Source organism: Ornithodoros turicata, chromosome 6 (assembly GCF_037126465.1).
Source record: "Ornithodoros turicata isolate Travis chromosome 6, ASM3712646v1, whole genome shotgun sequence".
Classification (NCBI taxonomy): domain Eukaryota; kingdom Metazoa; phylum Arthropoda; class Arachnida; order Ixodida; family Argasidae; genus Ornithodoros; species Ornithodoros turicata.
In genome coordinates this window covers 5,122,446-5,143,578 of record NC_088206.1, presented here as the reverse complement: position 1 = coordinate 5,143,578, position 21,133 = coordinate 5,122,446, and the positions used below count along the sequence as shown (strand labels likewise).

The window sequence follows — 21,133 nt, the reverse complement described above, 5'->3', positions numbered from 1 at the left end:
TAAATGCGACACCCCAGTGTTTGTAACGTTTCATCCCAATCTGTACAACTTTTTTACCCGGCAAATTGCCGTCACCGAGTAATCTATAGGATTGCACACTAACCTGTTTGGCCAGCAAAGGCAGTTACATCACCATTTGTACCAAACCAGGAGAGTTAGTTTGAGTAACAGAGCCCAATATCTCCACAAATTTAGCATACTGAAAGTTTTTCCACCCTAATTTGCACGAATTTAGAGCACACGTTTTTTTACCAGATTTTTACCCCCCCAAATTTAGAAAAAAAAATATTTCCCAAAAACTTCAGGCTATACTTAAATGAAACAAACTGTTGAAATGAGACTGTAGCAAGCGTGACTGACGAAAGGCAGGTAGACGTTTCAGAATGCGAGGACGAAGTGAGAAACGTTCACGTCCGACAGCTCATACATTTTAGGGTTTTTGGGGTTTAGGGTACGTTTTTAGGGCCCGACTTTTTAGGGTTAAACCCGTATCCGCCCGATATTTACCCCCCGAACGAAATCTGTAAAATTCGGGTTTAACCCGAATCTACCCGAAAACATCCGTGTCGCGTGGCCCACTCATAAGCGTGCATTAAAATAAAGATTGATAACATTGCTAAACATTAGTTCCATGTTAAGACGAATTTTTATTTAAAAAAAAAATCACCCGAATTCCTGACGACCGAATATGCCGTAACAGGATCTAACCCGAATACACCCGAATTTTCGAATGAAAACTATCACCCGATATTTACCCCCCGAATTTGGCCAAAAATAAAACACGAAAAAGTCAGGCCCTACTCATACATTATGTACATCATTTGATGAGAAATACCTCCCTGGCTTTCCCAAGTTGTCACAGACTATTTCAAGAAAATTCCCCGACCAAAAGGAAATTGTGTCACTCAAACAGATTTACGTATTGTATAAGTGAATCACACAGACCATTTATTGAATTCAAACAAACAGAATACTAGTACACGTTTCTCTTTACTGTTTAAGATAACCAATTTTTTCCTGCAGTAGGGAGACATTGTACTGTGTGCCTCATTTATGACCCGTGCCATTTGTTTGTTTTGGTCAAAGGTCACTCATTAGTGATGCTGCCCTGCTGCTGTTGACCTCGCGGCAAAGCGATGCTCCGACTTCAGCTGCTTTTTGGCAACTTCCCCGACAAATCCCCCCAGACTTTTCCAGTCGCGTCGAAATACCCTGACGATTCCCAGTTTTCCAGGTTTGTAGACACCATGGCTCTTTCATAAATGCTCTGCACTTGGCGACTTGCCATTGCGGAGGAACAATGTTTGCACCACGACACTCCGGAAGGCACACAGCAGCAGCGGCATCACAAGTGTTTGTTCGACGTTAAAGAATGAGAAACAACCATGCTGCTTAATGGCATTCTGTTACCAACTACCGTTTATTTTGACCGGCTTCGACTTTCCAGACACATACACGACGATAAAAAACAAGATGGGGAAGGAAAAAAAAAAAAAAAAAAAGATGATGGAAGGTCCTAAAACACCGACGCTACAACTGTACATTGTGTAACGGAGTCTTCCCTGTACATAAAGAAGAAGAAGAAAGTGCTGCAAGTTTGTACAGTGGCTGGATGCCTCGGTACGCGCTTTTTTTTTTTTTATTATCAAAGTATCTAAAAAAAGGGACATCATTGTACAACTTTTTACATAATGTACACATTTCCTTTTAAGTCTCGAGGTCATTTCCTAAAGTGTTTACAAGTGTGTGTGTTTTGTTTTACGTTTAGCTAAGCGCACTGTTTAATTTTCCCCGACCCAGCCAGTGTACAACTTAGGCAGAGCCAGTCCCGCTCGCCGTTCCGAGAGAAGTTATCTTCTTACCAAATTATTTTTCTCTCTTTTTTTTTGCCTTAAAATTAGCATACATGCAGAGAGAAAAAAAACTCGCGAAGCATAAACGACCTGCATAACTCCACGCCAAAGTATCGCGTCACTCCACGTGGCCTTTTTTTTTTTTAGCAAGTGCCGTCTGCTTTGATTCTCCGCTTGGCAAACCCCACGTGTTTGCTCTGTTTACAACAGTTATAAGCACAGCTGAGCCTCAATGCAATTTTTCTCGTTCATCTCTGCTGAAAACCGTGGACAGCGCCCTCTCTGCGCAATACGTTTGAAGGGCAACAGGGCAATGCCGCAACTCCGCAACAAAAAGAGCAATGCCACTGCAGCACACGCACGTAAATGGGATGTAAATTACTAAACATGATAATGACGCCACGGTTGGTGTGTGCACAACCATCTCCATACTATTCTGGGGCATAACACAGGACCACCCCTGTTCCATTTTGTCGAAGCAAAATCTCTTTGGAAAAAAAAAAAAAGAAAAACTAGTGAACACAGCAGGGCTCCCTGGCCACTGAAAGCCCCCTATGGACACTAAAGGACACTACAACAGCAGCAGTTCCACACAGCGGAGAGCATTGCGCCTTGTGCTGGTTACATTGAGGATCAGCTGTATGAAGTACCAAGATTGCGTCGATCGAGATTTTTTATGACACGAGCCCCGCTAGAGAGTTGAAGCAGAATTTCCGTAGCACCCGCAAACGCTGAGTCTTCGTCACGACCGTTAAGTCAAAACCCTTACCCGAACAAGAAAAAATAAAGGCAACAAACAAGGGCAGTGCTGCGAGGTAATTTTCACCAGCAGCAGCAAATGTTAGCAGAACGTCAACGACTGACTGTACAGAATGAAAGTGCAGTTTCTCACGGTGTCCACCCATTTCGTCTTTCTCCAGACAGTACACGCGGCACGGCGAATTGCGCAGGTCGTAAATTGTCTCCTGCATTCCCAAAAATTTCGACACGTAGTGCCCCCTTTCCCATCCATCGACCGGACTAGCCACGCGCTCATCATCGCTGCGTCGTCGGCTTGCGCCGCACGGCCTTGCGGATCTTCCTTCCTGCCATCGCTCCGGAGCCGGTGGCGCTGAAGGGGTTGTCTGCATTGGCTCTGTTAAAGAGAACGAGTTAGGAACAGGTCTCACGCTTCGAAGAAGAAAGAACTTCTTCTCCGGGAAGACTTACGGAAACTGAAAGCCGGCAGGAGCGGCGGCAGGCGGCACGGCGGCGGCGGCATTGAAGTTGAAGGCGGGCGCCATCTGCTGGCCAAACACGGGGGCTGCCCCGGCCACGGGCGGGTTGAAGTTGAAGGTGCCCGGCTGTTGGGGCTGAGCTTCCTGGCTCTGCACAGGAGATGGCGAGGCACGAGAACATCATGTCTACAGCCAGTGAGCAGTTTTTTTGTTTTTTTTTAATTCAGTGTTAGCGCCGCAAAGCAACTGAGGCTATGAGTGGCAGACCGACGTGGACAGATGGAGAGGACAGCAGGAGGGAGTGGGGGACAGAGGGATTAATATCCGTCCTGGGCCGACTTCAGGGGGAACTGTGCCGACCTCCCCTTCCCTCCTCCTCGTTACAGTGCCCCTGCTTATTGCCTTTGCATTAGCATCTTGCCATCTGTCTTGCTCTTTCTTTTTTCTTTTTTTTTCTTGTGCAGAGTGGGTGAAAAATTGTACTTGCAATGCCCCGCGAAGTAGTACTCTACCTCCTTACCTGCGCTTGAGCTCCAAAGCGGAACACTTCTTGATTGCTTGGCGCTGCACTGCCAAACTGGAACGCAGGGGCTGCTGCAGGGGCAGGTGGCCTGAACGAAAACCCCGCAGTCGACGCGCCCGCTGCCTGTCCCGCACTGGCGCCAAATAAACCAGGAGCGGCCTGGCCCTGTGCCGCCTGGGCAGCGCCAAACTGCGTGGCCGCAGCAGCCTGCGGCTGGGAGGCCCCAAAGGGTGACGCAGTGGCAGCTGCCTGGGACTGACTAGCCCCAAACGGGGACGCTGCCGCTGGGAAGTTGAAACCAGTGTTGGCAGCAGGTGGTGCTATGGCCCCAGCTTGTGCCGTTGGGGTCGCACTGCCAAATGGGGTGGGAGCGGGGGTAGACGAGCTCGCTCCAAACTTGAAAAGCTGAGGGGTTGTCGCCGCGGAGGCTGCTTGCGAGGCACCGAAGGAGAAGACCGGCTGGGCAGATGGTGGTGCAGCTGCGGCTGCACATTGTGCAGAAATAAAACACTCCTCAGAGCAGGTTCATATTTATGCTAGTAACTGTGCTGTATTCAATATAAGCCTACATCTGCAGACACACACCCTTGAAAGTGGCTGGCGCAATATTCAAACAGTTTGAGCACCTTTGTCGAGCAACCTTTGTTCTATATCCACTTCATGATGTGAAGCTTTGGAGTAATGTCACATGACAGTGATGATGCATATATAGGGCCCTCAGTTTTCGGGTTTTATTTTTTGTGAAAATCGGGGGGTAAACAGGGTAAAATAGGGTGAAAAAAAAAAAAGATAGTACTTTTATGTGTTTGTCAAAACACTTAGGCATTTCTGAATGCCTAATTTCTTAGGCATTACAAAATGCCTAAGGCATTTCTTAGGCACTTGAGGCTTGTGCTGTCCGTTCTTCTGTGTTCCAGCCTCAGAACATCAATTTCCATCATGAAGCTACAAAATTTTGCTTGCGAAAGTGCAAACCATGCAAATTCTGCATGGCTGAATTTCCATTGTGGCAAGTTAATTTTCGGGGGTAAAAACTGGCTTTATCGGGTTTAACCCCCAAAACACAAGGCTCTATGCATATATAAGACCACACTAAATTGATTATGCATTATGCAAATGAATAAGCATGGGCAAACACAAATGATGACACGCACCAGTGGCAAGTGCAAGCAATCAGGGATTTTTTTTCAGCAAAATATCTTGCAACACCCTTGCAAAACACAGCAGGACAAGATAAAAGCCCAAAAAGTACACCTACGTAATTCCAAACCATATAACTGCCCTAGGTATTTTGCAGTGGAGACTATAAGCATGTTAGAAACACAGCAAACACAACAGAGTATAAGCTTTCCCATAGAAAGGACCTGCTGCAGATGGAAACAAAGTATCTGGCAGCGTGCGTAACGACCTTGAACAGGCACTGTTGCATGTACAAGAATATGTGAAGCTCACAAACACTTGCAGGAGCCTACAAGGCCATGACAGCCATTAAAAATCCCACATTTTCCAGTGGTTACCAACGTGCACTCACCAGCAGCGGGTGCTTGGGAAGGAGTCGAAGCACCAAACGAGAACACTGGTGCTGCCGGCTGTGGCGCTGCAGGTGCCGGATCGCTCTTGGGTGCCCCAAATGAGAACACTGCGGGTGCAGCCGGAGAAGGGGCCATTGTCGGTGTGCCGCCAAATGCAAAAGGCGCCGTGGAAGGAGCGTCGGTCTTGGAGCCAAACGCTGCGGGTTGACTGGGTGCTGAGAAACACGGGATTGGATTTCACGTCAATTACGCGCATAAAACCAAATAAACGAACGTCAGTTCACACAAACAAACATAGTAATCCTTTTACTTTAATTTATGTTTACTCAATTTTTTTTAATTCCTTCGTATGTGGAACAAGCGTGGACCGATACCACCTTCCATCATCACTGTTTTGTATGAATGCCGATACGTTAGGTTAACCAGGTTACGTTATAACTAACCATCATTCCTCCTTGTACGTCAAAGTCATTTACAACGAACGCCTTTATAACGAAAAGACCGTTAAAACGAAAGTTTTTCACGGTCCCGTCAGCGCCCCATAGCGCGCAATGTATATTTCCGACCTTTAGAACGAATTCCTTTACAACGAAACTACCGAAATAACGAAGTTATTTTTCGGTCCGATGGCCGAAGCGCACGACGCATACAACGAAGTTCCGGAAGTACACGTGGCGATGGGACGCACATCACGTGGCGATGAGACGCACAGCGTCGTTCGGCCGCCTGCGCATGAGTCACGCCACGGTCTTCGTTTTCGGCATACGCGCGGTTTTGTGAACGGATTAGCGGAAGACGCGGGCGGAGGCCATGTGCCCTTCTGAGTCACTACTGGAGATGACCGCATATGAATAGCAAAAAAGAAGAGTCCACAGAGGGTTTTGGAATTTTGACTGCTTGGGGGGTACTGACCGGGCTGAATGGGGCATAACACGTGCTGGAGACGACGGTTAATCACACTTTCGGGCATGTTAAAAAGGGGGAGAAGCTGACCGGTGTTCATAAGGCTGGTCTGCCAGAGATCGCCAGTCGTCCGCGATGGCTACAAAGAAAGCGTCCACGACACGAAAGCAGTTCTCACCGAAGGAGAAAATGGCCGTTTTGAACGCGGTTGACACCTGAAGAAAGAAATGCGACGTAGCCAGGGAGTTCGGAATCAGCGCATCCACACTGTCAACGTTCCTAAAAGACCGGGCCAAGCTTGAAAGGGAATACGATAGATAAGATACGATAGATAAGATACGATAGATAAATAAATTGCTGTTTCCTTACGCCTACGCATGTTGTAAGCTGTCTGAGTTCATAACTGGGTGTGGTTAGGCTGCTAGAATTTGCAGTTTTCACAGTCGTAGGGATCGCTCTACGGTGCTTGGCATTCCGAAAACCGGAACCTCATCGCCCCAGAGCCATAAACGGCTCTGCATCGCCCGCGACGATGGCGACACTGCTCATCGGTTCCCCGAAGCGTAACGTAAAGAAACCTTTACGACATATCCGTCCTCGTGGTTCGTGATCATAGGTCGGCGCAATCATGATCGCAATGCCTTATCAAAGCCTGATGATCGCGATCATGAGTGCGATCACGAAGCACTGGCAAGGCTGCCGCGATCATGATCGCGCCGGCCGACCTATGTTCGTGATACGCCATGCTGCAGGTAGAACGTAAAACTCGTGTTCAGAAATTCCGTTGATATATTGACGTGTTGTGAAGGAAGTTGTGAATGGAAGTAGTACACCTAAAGCTTCATTTTGGCTACGACCCCGTGTTCGTTCACGCCACTTCCGTCCACGTCCGTTTACACACATATATAATAGCATCGTGACTAGTGCGGACAGTCTAGGCTATAATATTGATGCACATTCCTTTTTGACGAGGTCACCTTTATACATTTCCCGCGGCCCCGTGGAGTTCGCTGTAAAGGACTTTGACTGTAGTGCTTTGCACTCAGTATATATTAATAAATAAATATGCATATATTAATATTTTCTCATTCACATCCCACCAGGGGGGGTGCTTACAAGCTTCTCAGGATACTAAAACAATCCGATCCAATCAAACCAGGACGAAACCGCAAGTCTGTCAGCATGCAGCAACTAAATATTGGCTGTTCTCTAGTTTGTACCAAAGATGTGCTCAGTTGTGCCAGTTGTGGCAGACGACAGCAAGCAATTCAATCACCACCATCATGCCAGAGTCAGTGTGGTCGGGACATTCCACATACGTCTTCCCTGTTGTCCTACCCACGACCATGTCATAGACACCACTTCCATTTGGAAGGCATAGGCATTTGGAAGCTAGCGGTGGCGCTACTCATCGGCCCAGTTTATTGCTTCCTCAATTTCTGCAATACTTTGTACTTCAGCTTTCCTTAGTATTTTTGTACAAGCGGTGCATGTCCCACGGGACATGCTCCTTTCTAAAGTTGATTGTCATCGTCATTCTACGTGTTTTCACAGGAGCTGTTGCTGTCGTCTGCTACGGTAGTCGTACGTCCGCTTCTGCGCGTTCAAAATTCAAATTTCCATTGTCCAATCATAATGTAGGTCCGCGGGCCGATGAGTAGCGCCCCCTAGCGGATTGTGCTCCTAATATGGGTGGTCGCGCTCCTATTATGACGTGGTCGTTACTAGGTCGTGGTCCCACCTCAAGTATGACACAGTAAACTGGGTTCGCTACCGGAAACCGTGAATACCCATATTCTGCAAGAAACGGAAAATCGTCTGGAAACAGTAACGGAAATGAAAAATTGAATCCCTTAGGTACCAGGAACGGAAACATTGTTTCCGGTAGCCAACCCTGGTTTTGATAGATACAGGGGGAAACTGTTTTCCAGGAGATTTGTTTCTCGATTGTACAGCTGTACAATATGGTCCAGATCTGAGAGTCGCCCGGGTAAACCGGGAAACTTGGCAGACGAAAATTTTGCAGTATTTCCCGTGCCTCATGGAACCAGCTGTTTTCCTCTCAGAATCGTGTTTTTTTCGCGGAATATTCGATACATTACAGAATTATGTAAGGGTTGCAATAGCTCTGCAACATTTTCGCGGATTAAACCCGATCAGTCTCGAACGCAATGCATGACACAAACGATAGTGCTGGCACTTACACGGCTGACCTTGCTGAGATGAAAGGAAATTTAATGACAGGAATGCCTGGAGCAAAAAGTGTCAGAGCTGGGTCTAATTTTCCAGTAAGAAGTTACGAAAGGCTGTAAAAGCGGACGGGACAAGTCGGTAAGCAACATTGGGAGAACGTTGCAACATTTGTTGTGCTTGTTTTCTCCGATCCGCGGGGCTTTACAAATGAACTACGACGACAAATTCGGCTAGGAAAAAGACTACTTAATTCGTAGTGACACCTCATAAATAGGGCCTGACTTTTTAGGGTTAAACCCGCATCAGCCTGATATTTACCCCCCGTACGAAATCTGTAAAATTCGGGTTTAACCCGAATCTACCCGAAAACATCCGGGTGACGTGGCACACTCATAAGCGAGCATTAAAATAAAGTTTGATAACATTGCTAAACATTAGTTCCATGTTAAGACAAATTTTTATTAAACAAAAAAAATCACCCGAATTCCTGACGACAGAATATGCCGTAACGGGATTTAACCCGAATACACCCGAATTTTCAAATGAAAAATATCACCCGATATTTACCCCCCGAATTTGGCCAAAAATAAAACCCGAAAAAGTCAGGCCCTACTCATAAATAGAGCCTGAAGTTTTAGGGTTTAACCCGATTCTTCCCCAAAGTTGCACCCTGAATTGAAGGTTGCCTCTTTAGGGTGAAACCTAATTTTTACCCGGCAAATTGCCCTCACTGGGATGTCTGTAGGAGTGCATTAATTTACTTGTTTGGCAGAAAAATTCAAACCACTACAGTTAGTTGAGTAACCGAGCCCGATTTCACCCCGAATTTAGCATACTGGAAGTTTTTTTCACCCGAATTCACATGAATTTAGTGCACATGTTTATTTACCCGATTTTTACCCCCCGAATTTAGAAAACAATATTTCCCGAAAACTTCAGGCTCTACTCATAAACAAACCGTCACAATAAACTCTGCTTACCAGCCGCCGCCGCAGGAACCGCTGCTTTGAAGCTGAAAGTCGGCGCTGAACCTGACGCCGTTGTTGCTGCCGCCGGTGCAGATGCAGCTCCAAACGTGAAGGTACCTGGGGACACATCAGTTTTCTGTCCAAACACGAACTTAGGTCCCCCAGTGGCCACAGCGGCAGCTGCTGCAGCAGGTTCCGAAGCCTGCTGCGCACCAAACGCAAAAGTCTGCTTTGTGGATGGCGCCACTGTGCTCCCAAACACAAATCCACCTTTCGAAGCATCATCCTTTTTCGCACCCGCATTGAACGAAAACCCTCCTTTTGCAGCCTCGGCCGCAGGTGCCGCAGTGCTCGACAGCGGAGTCGTGTTGAAACTGAAACCTCCCTTTTCGGCCGTACTGCCTTCGTTCTTTGCTGCTGCTGGGGTTCCAAACGAGAACCCGGACTTCTCTGCCGTTGGCTCTGTCTTTCCGAAACTGAAAGCGTTTTCCCTTTTGTCGTCCGCCTTCTTGGCAGCGCTGCCGAACGTGAAGCCCGCTGTAACACCACCCTCGGACGGCTTCGACGACGGTGCACCGAACGAGAAGAGGCCCTTTTCCGACGCGCCCTCGGACTTTTGCGCCACGCTCGGGGTTGCCACCGTCGCAGCCTTTTCCGTCTGGGTGCCGAAAGTGAAACCACCACTCACGGAGCTCTTGCCTGGAGTGGCCGCACTCACTGTGGCTTCCACACCAGCTGCATCGGTCTTTGCCGGAATGCCAAGTGCAAATCCGCCGGCCACTGGGTGTTCGGCCTTTTGGGGGTTGAAGCTAAACGGGCTCGACTTCGCCGCTGCAGCAGCAGCAGCAGCACCGAACGAGAACGCCCCCGCTGCTTTCTTCACGGGACTCTCTTCGGTGCCGTCTTTCTGTTCCTTCCTGGAGCTGTCGGGTGCGACGAACTTGAAAGCCGGGGCGGCAGGGGTCGTCCCGAAACTGGCCAAGCCTCCTTTAGCCAGAGCGGAGTCGCTGGTGCACAACCTTGTGTCGATCTTGGCCACCGCAGAGTCAGTCGTGTCAGAAGTCTTGGGTGATGCAGCGCTCGCTATTGAAGAAGGCCTAGAGGTGTCGGGCACACCAAACTTGAACCCCGTGGCCGTGTCGGCAGGAGCGGCGCTTGCGTTAGAAGCCGACGGGACACCGAACTTGAATGCGGCCGGAGCGCTCTTTTCGGGGGCAGCCGCAAAGGCCAGCTTGAATCCCGTGCTCGGCGACGCGGGCACCGTTGTAGAAGGTGGAACGCCGAACTTGAATCCTGTTGTCGTCGGTGAAGTTGTTGAATCGGATGGGATGCCAAACTTGAAGGCAGGTTTGTCTTTGCCTGTAAAATGTACAGCAAAGAGGTTAACATGAGGCCAGTTTCATGTGCTTTCGTTTTGTTTTCTCACACGGAACCTACGAGAGGTTTGGTCTAAGACCAGGCAGCCCGAGCCATAGCTGGTTTTGCGTCTGCTTCAATATTTACGATGAACGTAACAGGAGTAGGCATGCTAGCTTGGTGTTGGCCTGTCGACGTTATTCTCCTCATCCTGTGTTTTACCTCCAATGTTAAAGTCATCAATATTTACCCTGAGCCAGTGCAGCAGGAGCTGGAGCAGCACCAGGCTTGGGACTTTCGCAGGCGACACATTTCGCGTCGTCTGCTTTATTCCGCACCATGCATACGCTGCACTCCCAGCTGTTGGTGGGCGGCTTGAACTTGTCACCAAAGCCAGTCGCGGGCGTAGCCGTCGCGAACGGCTTTGCAGCCGGTCCGGCGCCCGGCTTGGGAGTCTCGCAGGCCACGCATTTTGTGGCGTCTGCTTTATTCCGCACGAGACACGTGTCGCATTCCCAACTGGAGGCGGCTGGCTTGAACCTACTGCCGAAGCCCGAGGTAGTTATCTGCGCAAACGTAACGACGCAACACGTTACATCATCATCATCGGTGGTTTCGGAACATGCAGAGATGAAAATGCACGTTCCCTCCGACTAACCGTTGCCGGAGTGCTCGAGGCGGTCGCTGCTACGGACTCGAGCTTCGTAGAGGGAGCGGACGCAGGTGTCATACTAACGGAGCGGCTCTCCAATGCTTTGAGTTTCTCCGACGGACCTGCAGGAAGAACACACACATTACATAATACCTACTTGCATCTTTAATCCTGAGCTACAGTTATACCCCCCCTTATGGTAAGTCACACTGTCCCTTTAAGCTGCAGAGGATGAAAGCAACATAATAAAAGACCATCAATGCCTTTCACGATAACTGTGCCCTACTGTACACTGCCTCCACAGCAAGAACGAGACACCACGTATGTCACGCGTACCTGACGCCGGAGCCGTAGTTGCCGCTTTCACGGCCTCGCTACCCTCGGATTTCTTGGCAGACGACGACTTGCCGAGGATGTCCATCACGCTGCCGCCCAAAATCAGCTGAGAAGCCGGCCTGAAACCGCCTGCGTCGTCGCCCTTGGGGGATTCCGTCGTCGAGGGCGCCTTCCGCTTCGCAGTCGTGGGGGTGGGCGGCACGAAGCTGTTTGCTGTCGGGCTGTCGCCAAACGTTTTGCCCTCGCCCATGACCACAGGTTTGCTGAAGTTGAACTCCTGACAGTGAAACAATGACGTGCGCGAAACGTTAGCTGCGAAACTTGCTTTACTGGTCAAAGCACGAAACGTCAGGGATCCAAAATAACGCACATTTTCCCACCTTACGGTGCAAGCGAAATAAAGTTTACCACGTACCACCGACGTATCGTTTGTGTTGGCGGGGGCACCCTTCCCCTCCTGGTAGACTGGGGAAGAGAATTGGAACTCTGAGTCTTCACTCTCTCGCTTCTTGGAAGGTGGTGCAGGCGAGGGTGCACTAGAGGGGGCAATTCTTGCTGGTGTGGTGGAGGAGGAAGAGGAGGAGGAGACTGACGATGGTGGAGGAGGCCGGAAGTTGAAGGATGGTAACGTCGTGATGGGTAATGCCACCCTCGGCAGGTCTGGCACTTGCACGACCTGAGGAAAATTTTCGTGCGACTGAACATTGAGAGATGGTTTGTGATGGATGTATGTGTTTGAGTTTCAATACCAGCAGTTAGCAATACCAGTTTCAATACCAGTTAACATAGCAAGACCATGTTTATGTTGCAGCTTCTTCAGTGTTTATCCAGAAATGACAAGACTGCCTCAAGGTGATGAATTGAGCTAGTTGGCGAATGCCCAACGTGAGGAAATGGCACTAAGGGAACACGAACACGGAAGACTATTGCTGGGTAATGTGGGGGTTTTCCTGTCCACCTCGTATCGAAGAAATCTTCAGTTCGTAGCATAGTGCTTGCTTGTCTTGTCTACTTCAGGTTGTCTACTGTCATCATGTTGAACATGGCTGCCGTCACAAGCAAGAACTTGGAGGTTGTCCAAAACGCAAAAACCGACATGTTCAAATGACCTCTTGATCATTTTGATAAACAATACTTAGAGCCTGAAGTTTTCAGGAATTTTTTTTCTTTCTAAATTCATGGGGTTTGGGGGGGGGGGGGGGGGGTTAAAAACCTGGTAAATAAACACTTACTCTAAATGAGTCTGAATTATTGTGGAAAAAACTTCCAGTATGCTAAATTCAGAGAGAAATCTGGCTCAGTTACTCAGACTAACTGTACTGGTTTGGCACAAACAGTGATGCAATTGTATTTGTTGCCAAACAAGTTAGTGTGCATTCCTACAGACGTCTCAGTGAGGGCAATTTCCCGGGTAAAAATTGTACTTCAACCTAAAGAGGCAACCTTCAATTCGCGGCGCAACTTCGGGGAAGATTTGGGTTAAACCCCAGAACTTCAGGCTCTAACAATACTCTGTCAATGCGTTTACATGTACCGGGCTTTGAGACCACCAGTGCAATGAGCAGAGCATAGGGGCACTATGACCACGGAAGGTGCTTTTAGACTTTGCGAATGGATGCAAGAGGAAACTAGGCTCGTTCAAAGTGCTGAATGAGCCACGCCTCGTGTCTGTGACCGCTCGAGAAACAACACATCACAGTGTCTCACCTCGCCACCACACTCTGATCTCCCATGTCTGGCAGAAGGACGCTGATGCTGAACCACCTGGGCACGCATCTTGCCTCCTCCGCGGCCACTGGAAACACCCCAATTTTCTTCTTAACATATAGTAAGAACAGTAAGAATGCTTTGACAACGAGTGGAGTGGTAAGAAACGTGCATGAACTCCTGACAAATGGCATAAAAAAAAAATGTTGATGAAAATACAGTCGCAGACAGATTTTTTTTACGTTCTCGATTAATCGGACACGTCCCCGTTGGGTTAATGTATAACAATGTCCAAAAATTTTGGACGCAGTACAGCCGATCGATCGTACAAATCTCTCGGGACGCTGGAAATATTCTTATCATCCGAAATTCGTATGAAAAGAATTAAACCAAATATAAAAATTGAGGCAAGAAAATAGGCAGTGACTGTCCATTTTCCATTACTCTGGGTAAAGGAGGCCTGTCGTAGCGCTTTTGAGTCTTCGTTTTCGCCAACGCTGCCGAAATTCGCGAAGGCCCAGCATGTGCTGTGCAGCCGCGAGTCACGTGAAGTGCCCTAAAGCGAGCTTCACCTAAATCACACAGGCGTTAGGTGAAGCAGACTCGCAGAATGGTGACGCCTGTTGTCAGAAGTACGTGTTCCCTCCACGTGTTCGGGACATCGAGGATTTGCTGTCTCCCAGCGCAACCATCAAACTCGTAACTAATGGAGTCTCGCGATTGCGGCGCTTTCGTCCGTATACAGTGACGAAATATCGCTTCAGGAAATCGAAGCCGATGTTATCAGGCAAGAGATGGAAGACTGCCCCCGTTAAGAAAGCATCAACAACTTTTTCCGGCCTACTAGTGCCTAATAAAGGTGACCTTTGAAGCCAAATTCGCTTTTTCAGACTCCTCAATTGTTCAGAGTTTTGCACGATCCCCCCCGGCGTCCGAAAAATCGGACGGCGATTCTAACTGACAAAGGGGCCCCAAATTCCTTCGTGCTTAAATCACGAATAACAACAGAAAAGTCCCGTTCCTGCTGCACTGATGTCAAAGCAAACTCCGTAAGGAGAAAATGTCGCAATTTTGTGCCCCCGCAACCTGATCAGATGTGGTCGACTTACGTTTCTTCCTGTGCTGAACTATCTGTGGAATACGACACAGGCACAACTTCTTTCGCCACCTCAACGGCCGAGGACACCGTTGGAGATGCTGACGTTGTCGCCTGGAAGGAAAGCCCAGTAAATTTAGTGAGGCGTCCAACCACAGAGATACAACAAACAGCACAAACCTCAGAAGCGGCAGAAGACCTCTCTGCCAGGACGGAGTCCAAATTCTTCTGTATTCTGATAGGAATTGGCCTGGAAAGGCTCGTGTTTGGAGGACCCCGCACGGGTGGTGTCGCCTATTGCAAAGACAGAAACGGGGTGGCGGATGAGATGGTTTGTTAGCACGCAACGTTCCCACACTCAACTTACAGACATCTCACGTTGGGCCAGTCGTCTTCTTTGGCTGAGAGACTGAAAAAAAAAAAAAATCTATTAGAAGGTGGAACTGATGTTGCATTGATTTGAAAGTCCAAATTTCCTGTACACCTATAAATTACCTGAAACAATCTAACCTCTCACAAGAGCACGCAAGCCCACACGTAAATGCCTACATGCATCGCCTAACCCCAGGAGAAAAAGGAAAGACTTACGACATAGCTAAGGATAGGATCCCGTGACCCACGGTTGAGTGGCACTTTCTTTGCTTCCTGAAAAACGGCATTGAATATTAACAATTCTGCAATAATTTCAAGCACATGGGACAACACTGCTTGTAGAACCATAAGAGCAGACACACGCACAAAGGAAGAAAGGCGCTGGGATTCTCAGTTTGGGGCAAGATCTTTTGCATCATCTCAGACTTATCAAAAAATAATAATGATTTCATTTGGATGATGATGATGATGATTATTATTATTATTAGGGACCGGGACTTTATGCACAAAATCTTCTAAAATATGCGCGAAAATATGTGGCACAAAACGTCTAAATATGCACAAAACATGCAGAAATATTACTCGACTAATACTCCACTTGAGGAATGTTAATAGGAAATGTGTCGCTGGACGTCATTACGACAAATTCGCTAGCTACCTATCTCATCTACGCTATGTGCAGACAGCTCTTTTTTCGTGTTGTTCACTGCCTCCGAGAACAACGCTCAGAGACAGCACTACCTTCAGCCAGCAGGCAGGTTAGGGGGGGGGGGGGGGTCCAACGGGCAAACCTCAACTGGGTTTTGAACCCGAGGAAACTGGATCCCCATTGCTACTGAACGCACTCTCAAATCACCCACCGACAATGGCGTCGATGCCTTCTCCAGTGACTGTAATATCCGTTGTGTGGTGCTGCTCATGCACAAGAAGTCGTCGTCCTTTCTCGGCCGCTTTTGCGCCTGCACCGTGGACAGTGAAGACTCCTCCGGCTGCAACTGGGACTGCGGCGAGAGAGGGACAACGCTCTCTTATCCCAACTTACACTTTCTCCACGTTCTAGCCACGGGACAGCGTCTTACCCCGTAGGGACCGCTCGTGTTGACGAGGTTGAACCGCCTGTACGCGGACGCGCCTCCGTACGTTGTCCGCCCCTCGTAGAACAGGGACCTGTACGGGCTCTCCGCTTTTCTTTTCGCGGCATTCTGCGAAGGAATTGCGCCCCGTTACAGTTGCATCCGGTCACGACTGCCACTGCCTTTTTTTTTTGGCAAAACTGTACAGCAGGTAAACCTACGGTGGCTGGTGTGGAGAACGCTGACAGGGTGAAAGAGGGTCCACGACTTCCAGAGGCCGTCATCTGAGGCTGCCTGACGGGAGTTTCGGCGTCGGCACCTTCCGACCACAGCTTGTCCTGCCCCGTGTCTGACCGTACGAGAACAAGCACAATGTCCGTGAGATAACGTCACGGCAGATTTCCGTTAAATTCAACTTGATTTTGCGTAATCCAATCCCTTTTTATGGTGCCAACGGGTCTGCACACACCTTTACGACACAAACGTTCCTGAATTCAAAAGCTGATATTTTGATCCAATCAAACATGCATGTATGTATGCGCTTGGTAGCAGGAAAGCACTTCTTCCCTGCACAATGATACCTATCCTTCGGGCAGCAGCACATTCAAAATATATCAGCATCATTCTATAACGTGCTTTCAGACGTGTGTCATATGGTCGAACAACAGGCAACAAAAGAAATGTACCGGACTTTTAGTATTCCCATTACCTCCTTAATTTAACCTTCAACTATACTATGAGGTCCCAGAAACGTCGAATTAATCAGTTTACCAAGCTCCAACGTAACTTCTCTCGCGGTTGCCCTATGTCGAACACAATTTGGAAAGTGGCTCTAGAAAAATATGCTCCTGCGTCAACTTCCTCTCACAAAATGCAACAGCACTCTTAAAAATCGGTGTCCCAAGCCTCGGAGACCACCCATGCTACGTCGAAAAGCATGGGGGCACTATGATCTTGGAGCATGCTTTGCGACAATTGAATGGATTTTGGGGTGCACCTGGCAATCTCATTAATTTTTCGTTCAAGAATGCCAGCCCCAAGTGTCGTTCACATTCATCAGCACGTCAGCCAGGTCCACAAAACTCACCTCGGAAAAGCGTGCAACAAAGAAGGCCGCCACTAGATACCCCAGTGTTGCCGGTCCGGATCACTTCAGCACGCTAAGTTTAGCGGCAAAATGTTTTTGCTGTTTCTGCGAATGAATCTAGTCTTTATAAGTCCAAATAAAACGCGTATAACAACTTTCTGTGTCGTGTTTCACTTTTTGGTCCCGTTTTTAAACGTGTTGAGCGATCGGAAGGATCTAGTGCACGGCTGCGTGCATCACATAGCGTACCTGTCGTACCAGGCGCAGTCGTCCATTTCTCCTTCGGTGACTTGGCCTGGCTTGGATTGTGCTGGATCTTTAGCGCGCTACAACCCAACGCAAGCCAACGTCTGGTAACAATGGGGTATCTAAGGGCGGCCTCCGGCACTGCACGCATCGGGATAGGAACAAATACATGGGAAAATGGCGACCTTGGGGGACCTGACGCCAGCGGACCCATAAAGCTTTACCGGAACATGCAGACGGGACGGAAAAAACACTGACCACGCGCGCTCGACGAATGACGCGGCAGATCTGCGGTGACACCGAAATCCCTTCTCGACGACAGGTCTTGCCGCAACCTCTCCAGGGCTGCCTCGCTCAATGTAAGACCAGACATGGTGCACGTGGCTGAAGTGGACGCCGTGTCTCTCTGCCGAAGTGAGGGGACCAGTGAAGAACAACCGCTAGTCGACCCTGATCCTTCACTATTTTCGGAATGGTTGTCACCTATGGATTGAAGGTAAATTAATTACAAAAAAAAAAAATCTAATCGCTTTATAAGATTACAAACTTTCATGGCTGATCACAAATGTGCCCATGTCCCAAAGATAAATAACGGTACAGAGCTGGGGCAGTTGGTGAGCAAGCATATCCTGATAGAACAGCGAGACAGAAACAAGGAGACAGAGACACACACAGAGGCCCTGGAGTTTCCATTGCACTATTGTTCTTAATTGTGCAGTGTCCTGAAGTATTGTGGAGTAGCGAAAGTACCATTGAGATAAAGTACAGCTAATTCAACTGGGGGGAAGGGGATGTACGTTTATTAAGAATCCAACTGGATTTTGTACTTTCCCAATTGTAACGAGTTTCTTATTGTTGTCCAATTTTCATTTGTTTCATTCGTTAGGCTTGTTTCTGCAGGAATGCACAACAGAAGGCAGATTCTGTTATCAGAGACACAAATAAAAACACTTGGAGGAGAACTGAAAAAAAAAAAAAAAAAAAGGGATTGCACACAACTTCACATGCATGATGTAAGCTTAACACAGATTAGTTGACTAGTAAGAAATATATGTTGTGGCCAGTGATGTTCTCACTTTTGACAACGAAACGGCACCCAGAGGAAAACACTCTTCAGGAATATGATCAGACAAATGCTCACATTAAATGCAACCCCAAAAAGGCCCAACAAGTCTGAAAACTTACCATTCATGAGCGCAGGGCCATCCGTCCCCCTCGCACTCGGATGTACCGGCGTAGATGCACTGGGTATCCTCACGGACACTTCCCTCGGCACAAAACTGCAGTCGAAACCGTCACGACTTGGCTCGAACTGAGCCTCGTGGTCCCTCCTGGAAAACGTGGGTACTTCCGGGGCCACGGCACTTGCCTCTTCCAGGGCATTCTCCTCGTGGGGTGCAAAGCCCTCCGCATCGGGTACATAACGTCCGTTGTCCTGTTCGGACTCCTCGTGTTCCGGACTGATATTCCACGCGCTGGAGGTGAGCCAGGATGGCAAGAGGAGCTCTTTCACTGTGGTGGCTACCTTTTTCAAGATGGACTGCGGAGGAGACAAGAACAAATGTCGCTACAGCTCTACCTCAGTAATGGTGTTGCTCTAAGAGCAGCTTGGCAAAAAATGCACGAGAAATGAGGACACGAGCATGCAACAATCTTTTTACACTTTGGGGCACTGACACAAACAGCTATATGAAGCCTGAAAATACATAATCTATTCGGATTAATGGTATTAAATGGCTACGTAATGCTTTGTGTGACTGTTGTCTTCTTGGAGAGCAGTGATCAGGTGAGACATGGGCATGCGACAATTGTTGTGTGGTCTTTTACTTAACCACGGAAGACCGTGGAATTTGTATATTCTAGCCGCGGAAAGCTAGCAAACCCGCACATCACGTGGAGGCGTCACTGCCTTCAAAGCACCGCTGTCATCTACGTAGAAAATGAGGTAGTCTGTCAGAGTGTTCAGACACAACGTAGAATGTACTCCGCAGTGAAAAGGGAAAACAAGTACAGTGTGTGGTCAAGAAGAAGCTGCACAAAACATCAGAATGGCTTCATATAGCACAGCGAAGCTCCTAGAACAGTGAGTGCTGGAACGCACGGAAGCATCAGTTCAGGTACAAGTGTTCCAAGTCTCGGAGACCACCCACGCTATAGCAAAAAGCGCGGGGGCACTATGACCCTGGCAAGGTTTTTTTTTACGACAGTTGAATGGATTTTGAGGCACACAGCAAACTAGCTATATTGAAGAGCGCTGGCCTCGAGTGTCGTCTGCATAAAGTTAAAAACTCTCGAGATTCAATACAAGTTTCGAAACATTACGAGAAATGGCGCAGACAGGGATGGCATTAGAGTGAGACTGCTAGGCTGCTACGTAGTACAAAAGCTCAACGCCCCAGTTTTTAACCCTGCCTATGCTAAACTACAGCTACCCTGGAAGTCACGTCTAGGTGGAGCACTGCCAACAAAGTTGTCGTTAAATGCAGCCTGTGAAACACGCAGTGCCAAAACCAACAACGCAGCAATGTCTCTTCATGTTTCACGGATATTCGCACTAAAGGAATGGACCTATGCATATTCAAGCATGTTAGAATTAAGCTTACTTTAACATTAACGTGAACTTTGTCACACGCAGACAATTGGCACATTGTATGTGCCAAAATTATGTATGAATACCATGTTCATTAACCATATGAGGGCATGTAAAGTCTGTTGGTGTGCATTAAAAGATTGCAATGATGTTCAGAATATCAGTGTCCAAGGCATAAAATGTGCCAATGCAATGACAGCAATGCCGTGCCAGGCGTTTCTGAAGCACGCAAAACAGGTCTTCAATCGACTGCACTTAGTACAAACATGATGCACAACTATCACGTAACAATGGACGATCGGCAAATTCTTCTGTGTTGTGCCCAACGCATTGCAATTACCAAAAAAAAAACGTTTCAAGCAATGCTAGATGCTGCAGCATGTTTGACAAATCAAATGTTGAGGAGCTACCAGACACTGCTCGTGCGATCTCCTGCAGTGATCTACTTCTGTATTCAACCTTGCCCTGCTGCCAAAACAAACCCCGCACTCCAGCAGTGTGCCCTTTGAACGCTTTACATCACAAGGAGCATAGGCCTAAGTTTGGCGCAACTTTTTGTTGTCGGCGGATGAGCTGCTATACAATGTGTAGCACTGAATACGTGTAGTGACAGCCCTTTAAAAATGACGAAACAAGCGTCCGACGGTTGCTTTAAGATACGAAAACCGTCGAGAAACACATCCTAAAGCAATTACAAAGATAGATGCACATTTCTGCTTTAAAGACAGACACATGAACTTTGAGTCGCTATGTTCCGCGCTTGCGCATTTGCATGTTTCGGGAGATAAGTCTGCATCGGATGCAAAGTATCGTTTGCGAATACGCCATCAGAAATAAGTGAATTCACGTAACAGATCCCCTCATGCACGTTTAGGCTTAGCTCACCTTTGGCTTTTCATACGGCTTGGACAAGTGCGCCTTTTCTGATTTGAGGCGGGAAGGGGCCTTGCCTGCCATTCCAAATAGTCCTTATGTTCAGGAGCACAGGGACGTACACACAACTAACTACCGCAATTTCATATCGAAGCAAAAAACTAGTTACAAAACATACATATCTTGTTACCCCCCGCAAGCACACATGCCTTTGAAACACATCGCTAAGATGGCGGCACATGCTTTGTAAAACGTGATTGGTGATTGTCGAACGAAACTGTGTCGGCCGCCTGTCGGCAGAAAATAGCAAGCCACGCTTTTCCTCAAAAGCAGTCAAAACTCAAAGTGTTCAAAAGGCAGCTTCTTTACGCAATGGTTTCTATGACAACATCACATCGACGTAGTTTATTTAACAAATTTCAATTGAACAACTTTCAAACACGAGATTCTTCGAATCAAAACTGGAAATGAATCTAACAACGAAACTAAAACCGAAGCACAAACTTGGAGCCGATCCTTCGCAAAGTACCGGTGTAGACCATCGATCGGTATAAAA

At 48.0% G+C, this 21,133-nt stretch overlaps 1 protein-coding gene across 1 annotated transcript; it reads right to left on the bottom strand.

Moving 5' to 3' along the window:
• Positions 1-1,386: 1,386 nt before the first annotated feature.
• Positions 1,387-20,824, bottom strand: LOC135398927 (nuclear pore complex protein Nup153-like). The gene is made up of 20 exons (XM_064630496.1): positions 20,590-20,824; positions 18,300-18,654; positions 17,373-17,597; positions 16,003-16,130; positions 15,788-15,910; positions 15,569-15,709; positions 14,925-14,981; positions 14,704-14,745; positions 14,517-14,630; positions 14,350-14,450; positions 13,241-13,328; positions 11,949-12,209; positions 11,534-11,810; positions 11,204-11,319; positions 10,796-11,111; positions 9,202-10,548; positions 5,125-5,340; positions 3,591-4,078; positions 3,063-3,220; positions 1,387-2,988 (listed from the first exon to the last, which is right to left on the bottom strand). The coding sequence occupies exons 1-20, from the start codon at positions 20,659-20,661 to the stop codon at positions 2,889-2,891; spliced, it is 4,725 nt and encodes a 1,574-aa protein (XP_064486566.1). The 5' UTR covers positions 20,662-20,824; the 3' UTR covers positions 1,387-2,888.
• Positions 20,825-21,133: the final 309 nt, after the last annotated feature.

Bases quoted from the DNA above. Each gene is read 5' to 3' on its own strand.
- LOC135398927 (XM_064630496.1), bottom strand. From the start codon at position 20,661: ATGGCAGGCAAGGCCCCTTCCCGCCTCAAATCAGAAAAGGCGCACTTG. The intron at 16,131-17,372 runs GTCAGTGTTTTT...TCGTACGGTCAG, and splicing joins TCATTCGTCGAGCGCGCGTG to ACACGGGGCAGGACAAGCTG. The intron at 2,989-3,062 runs GTAAGTCTTCCC...TCTCTTTAACAG, and splicing joins CCTGCCGGCTTTCAGTTTCC to AGCCAATGCAGACAACCCCT.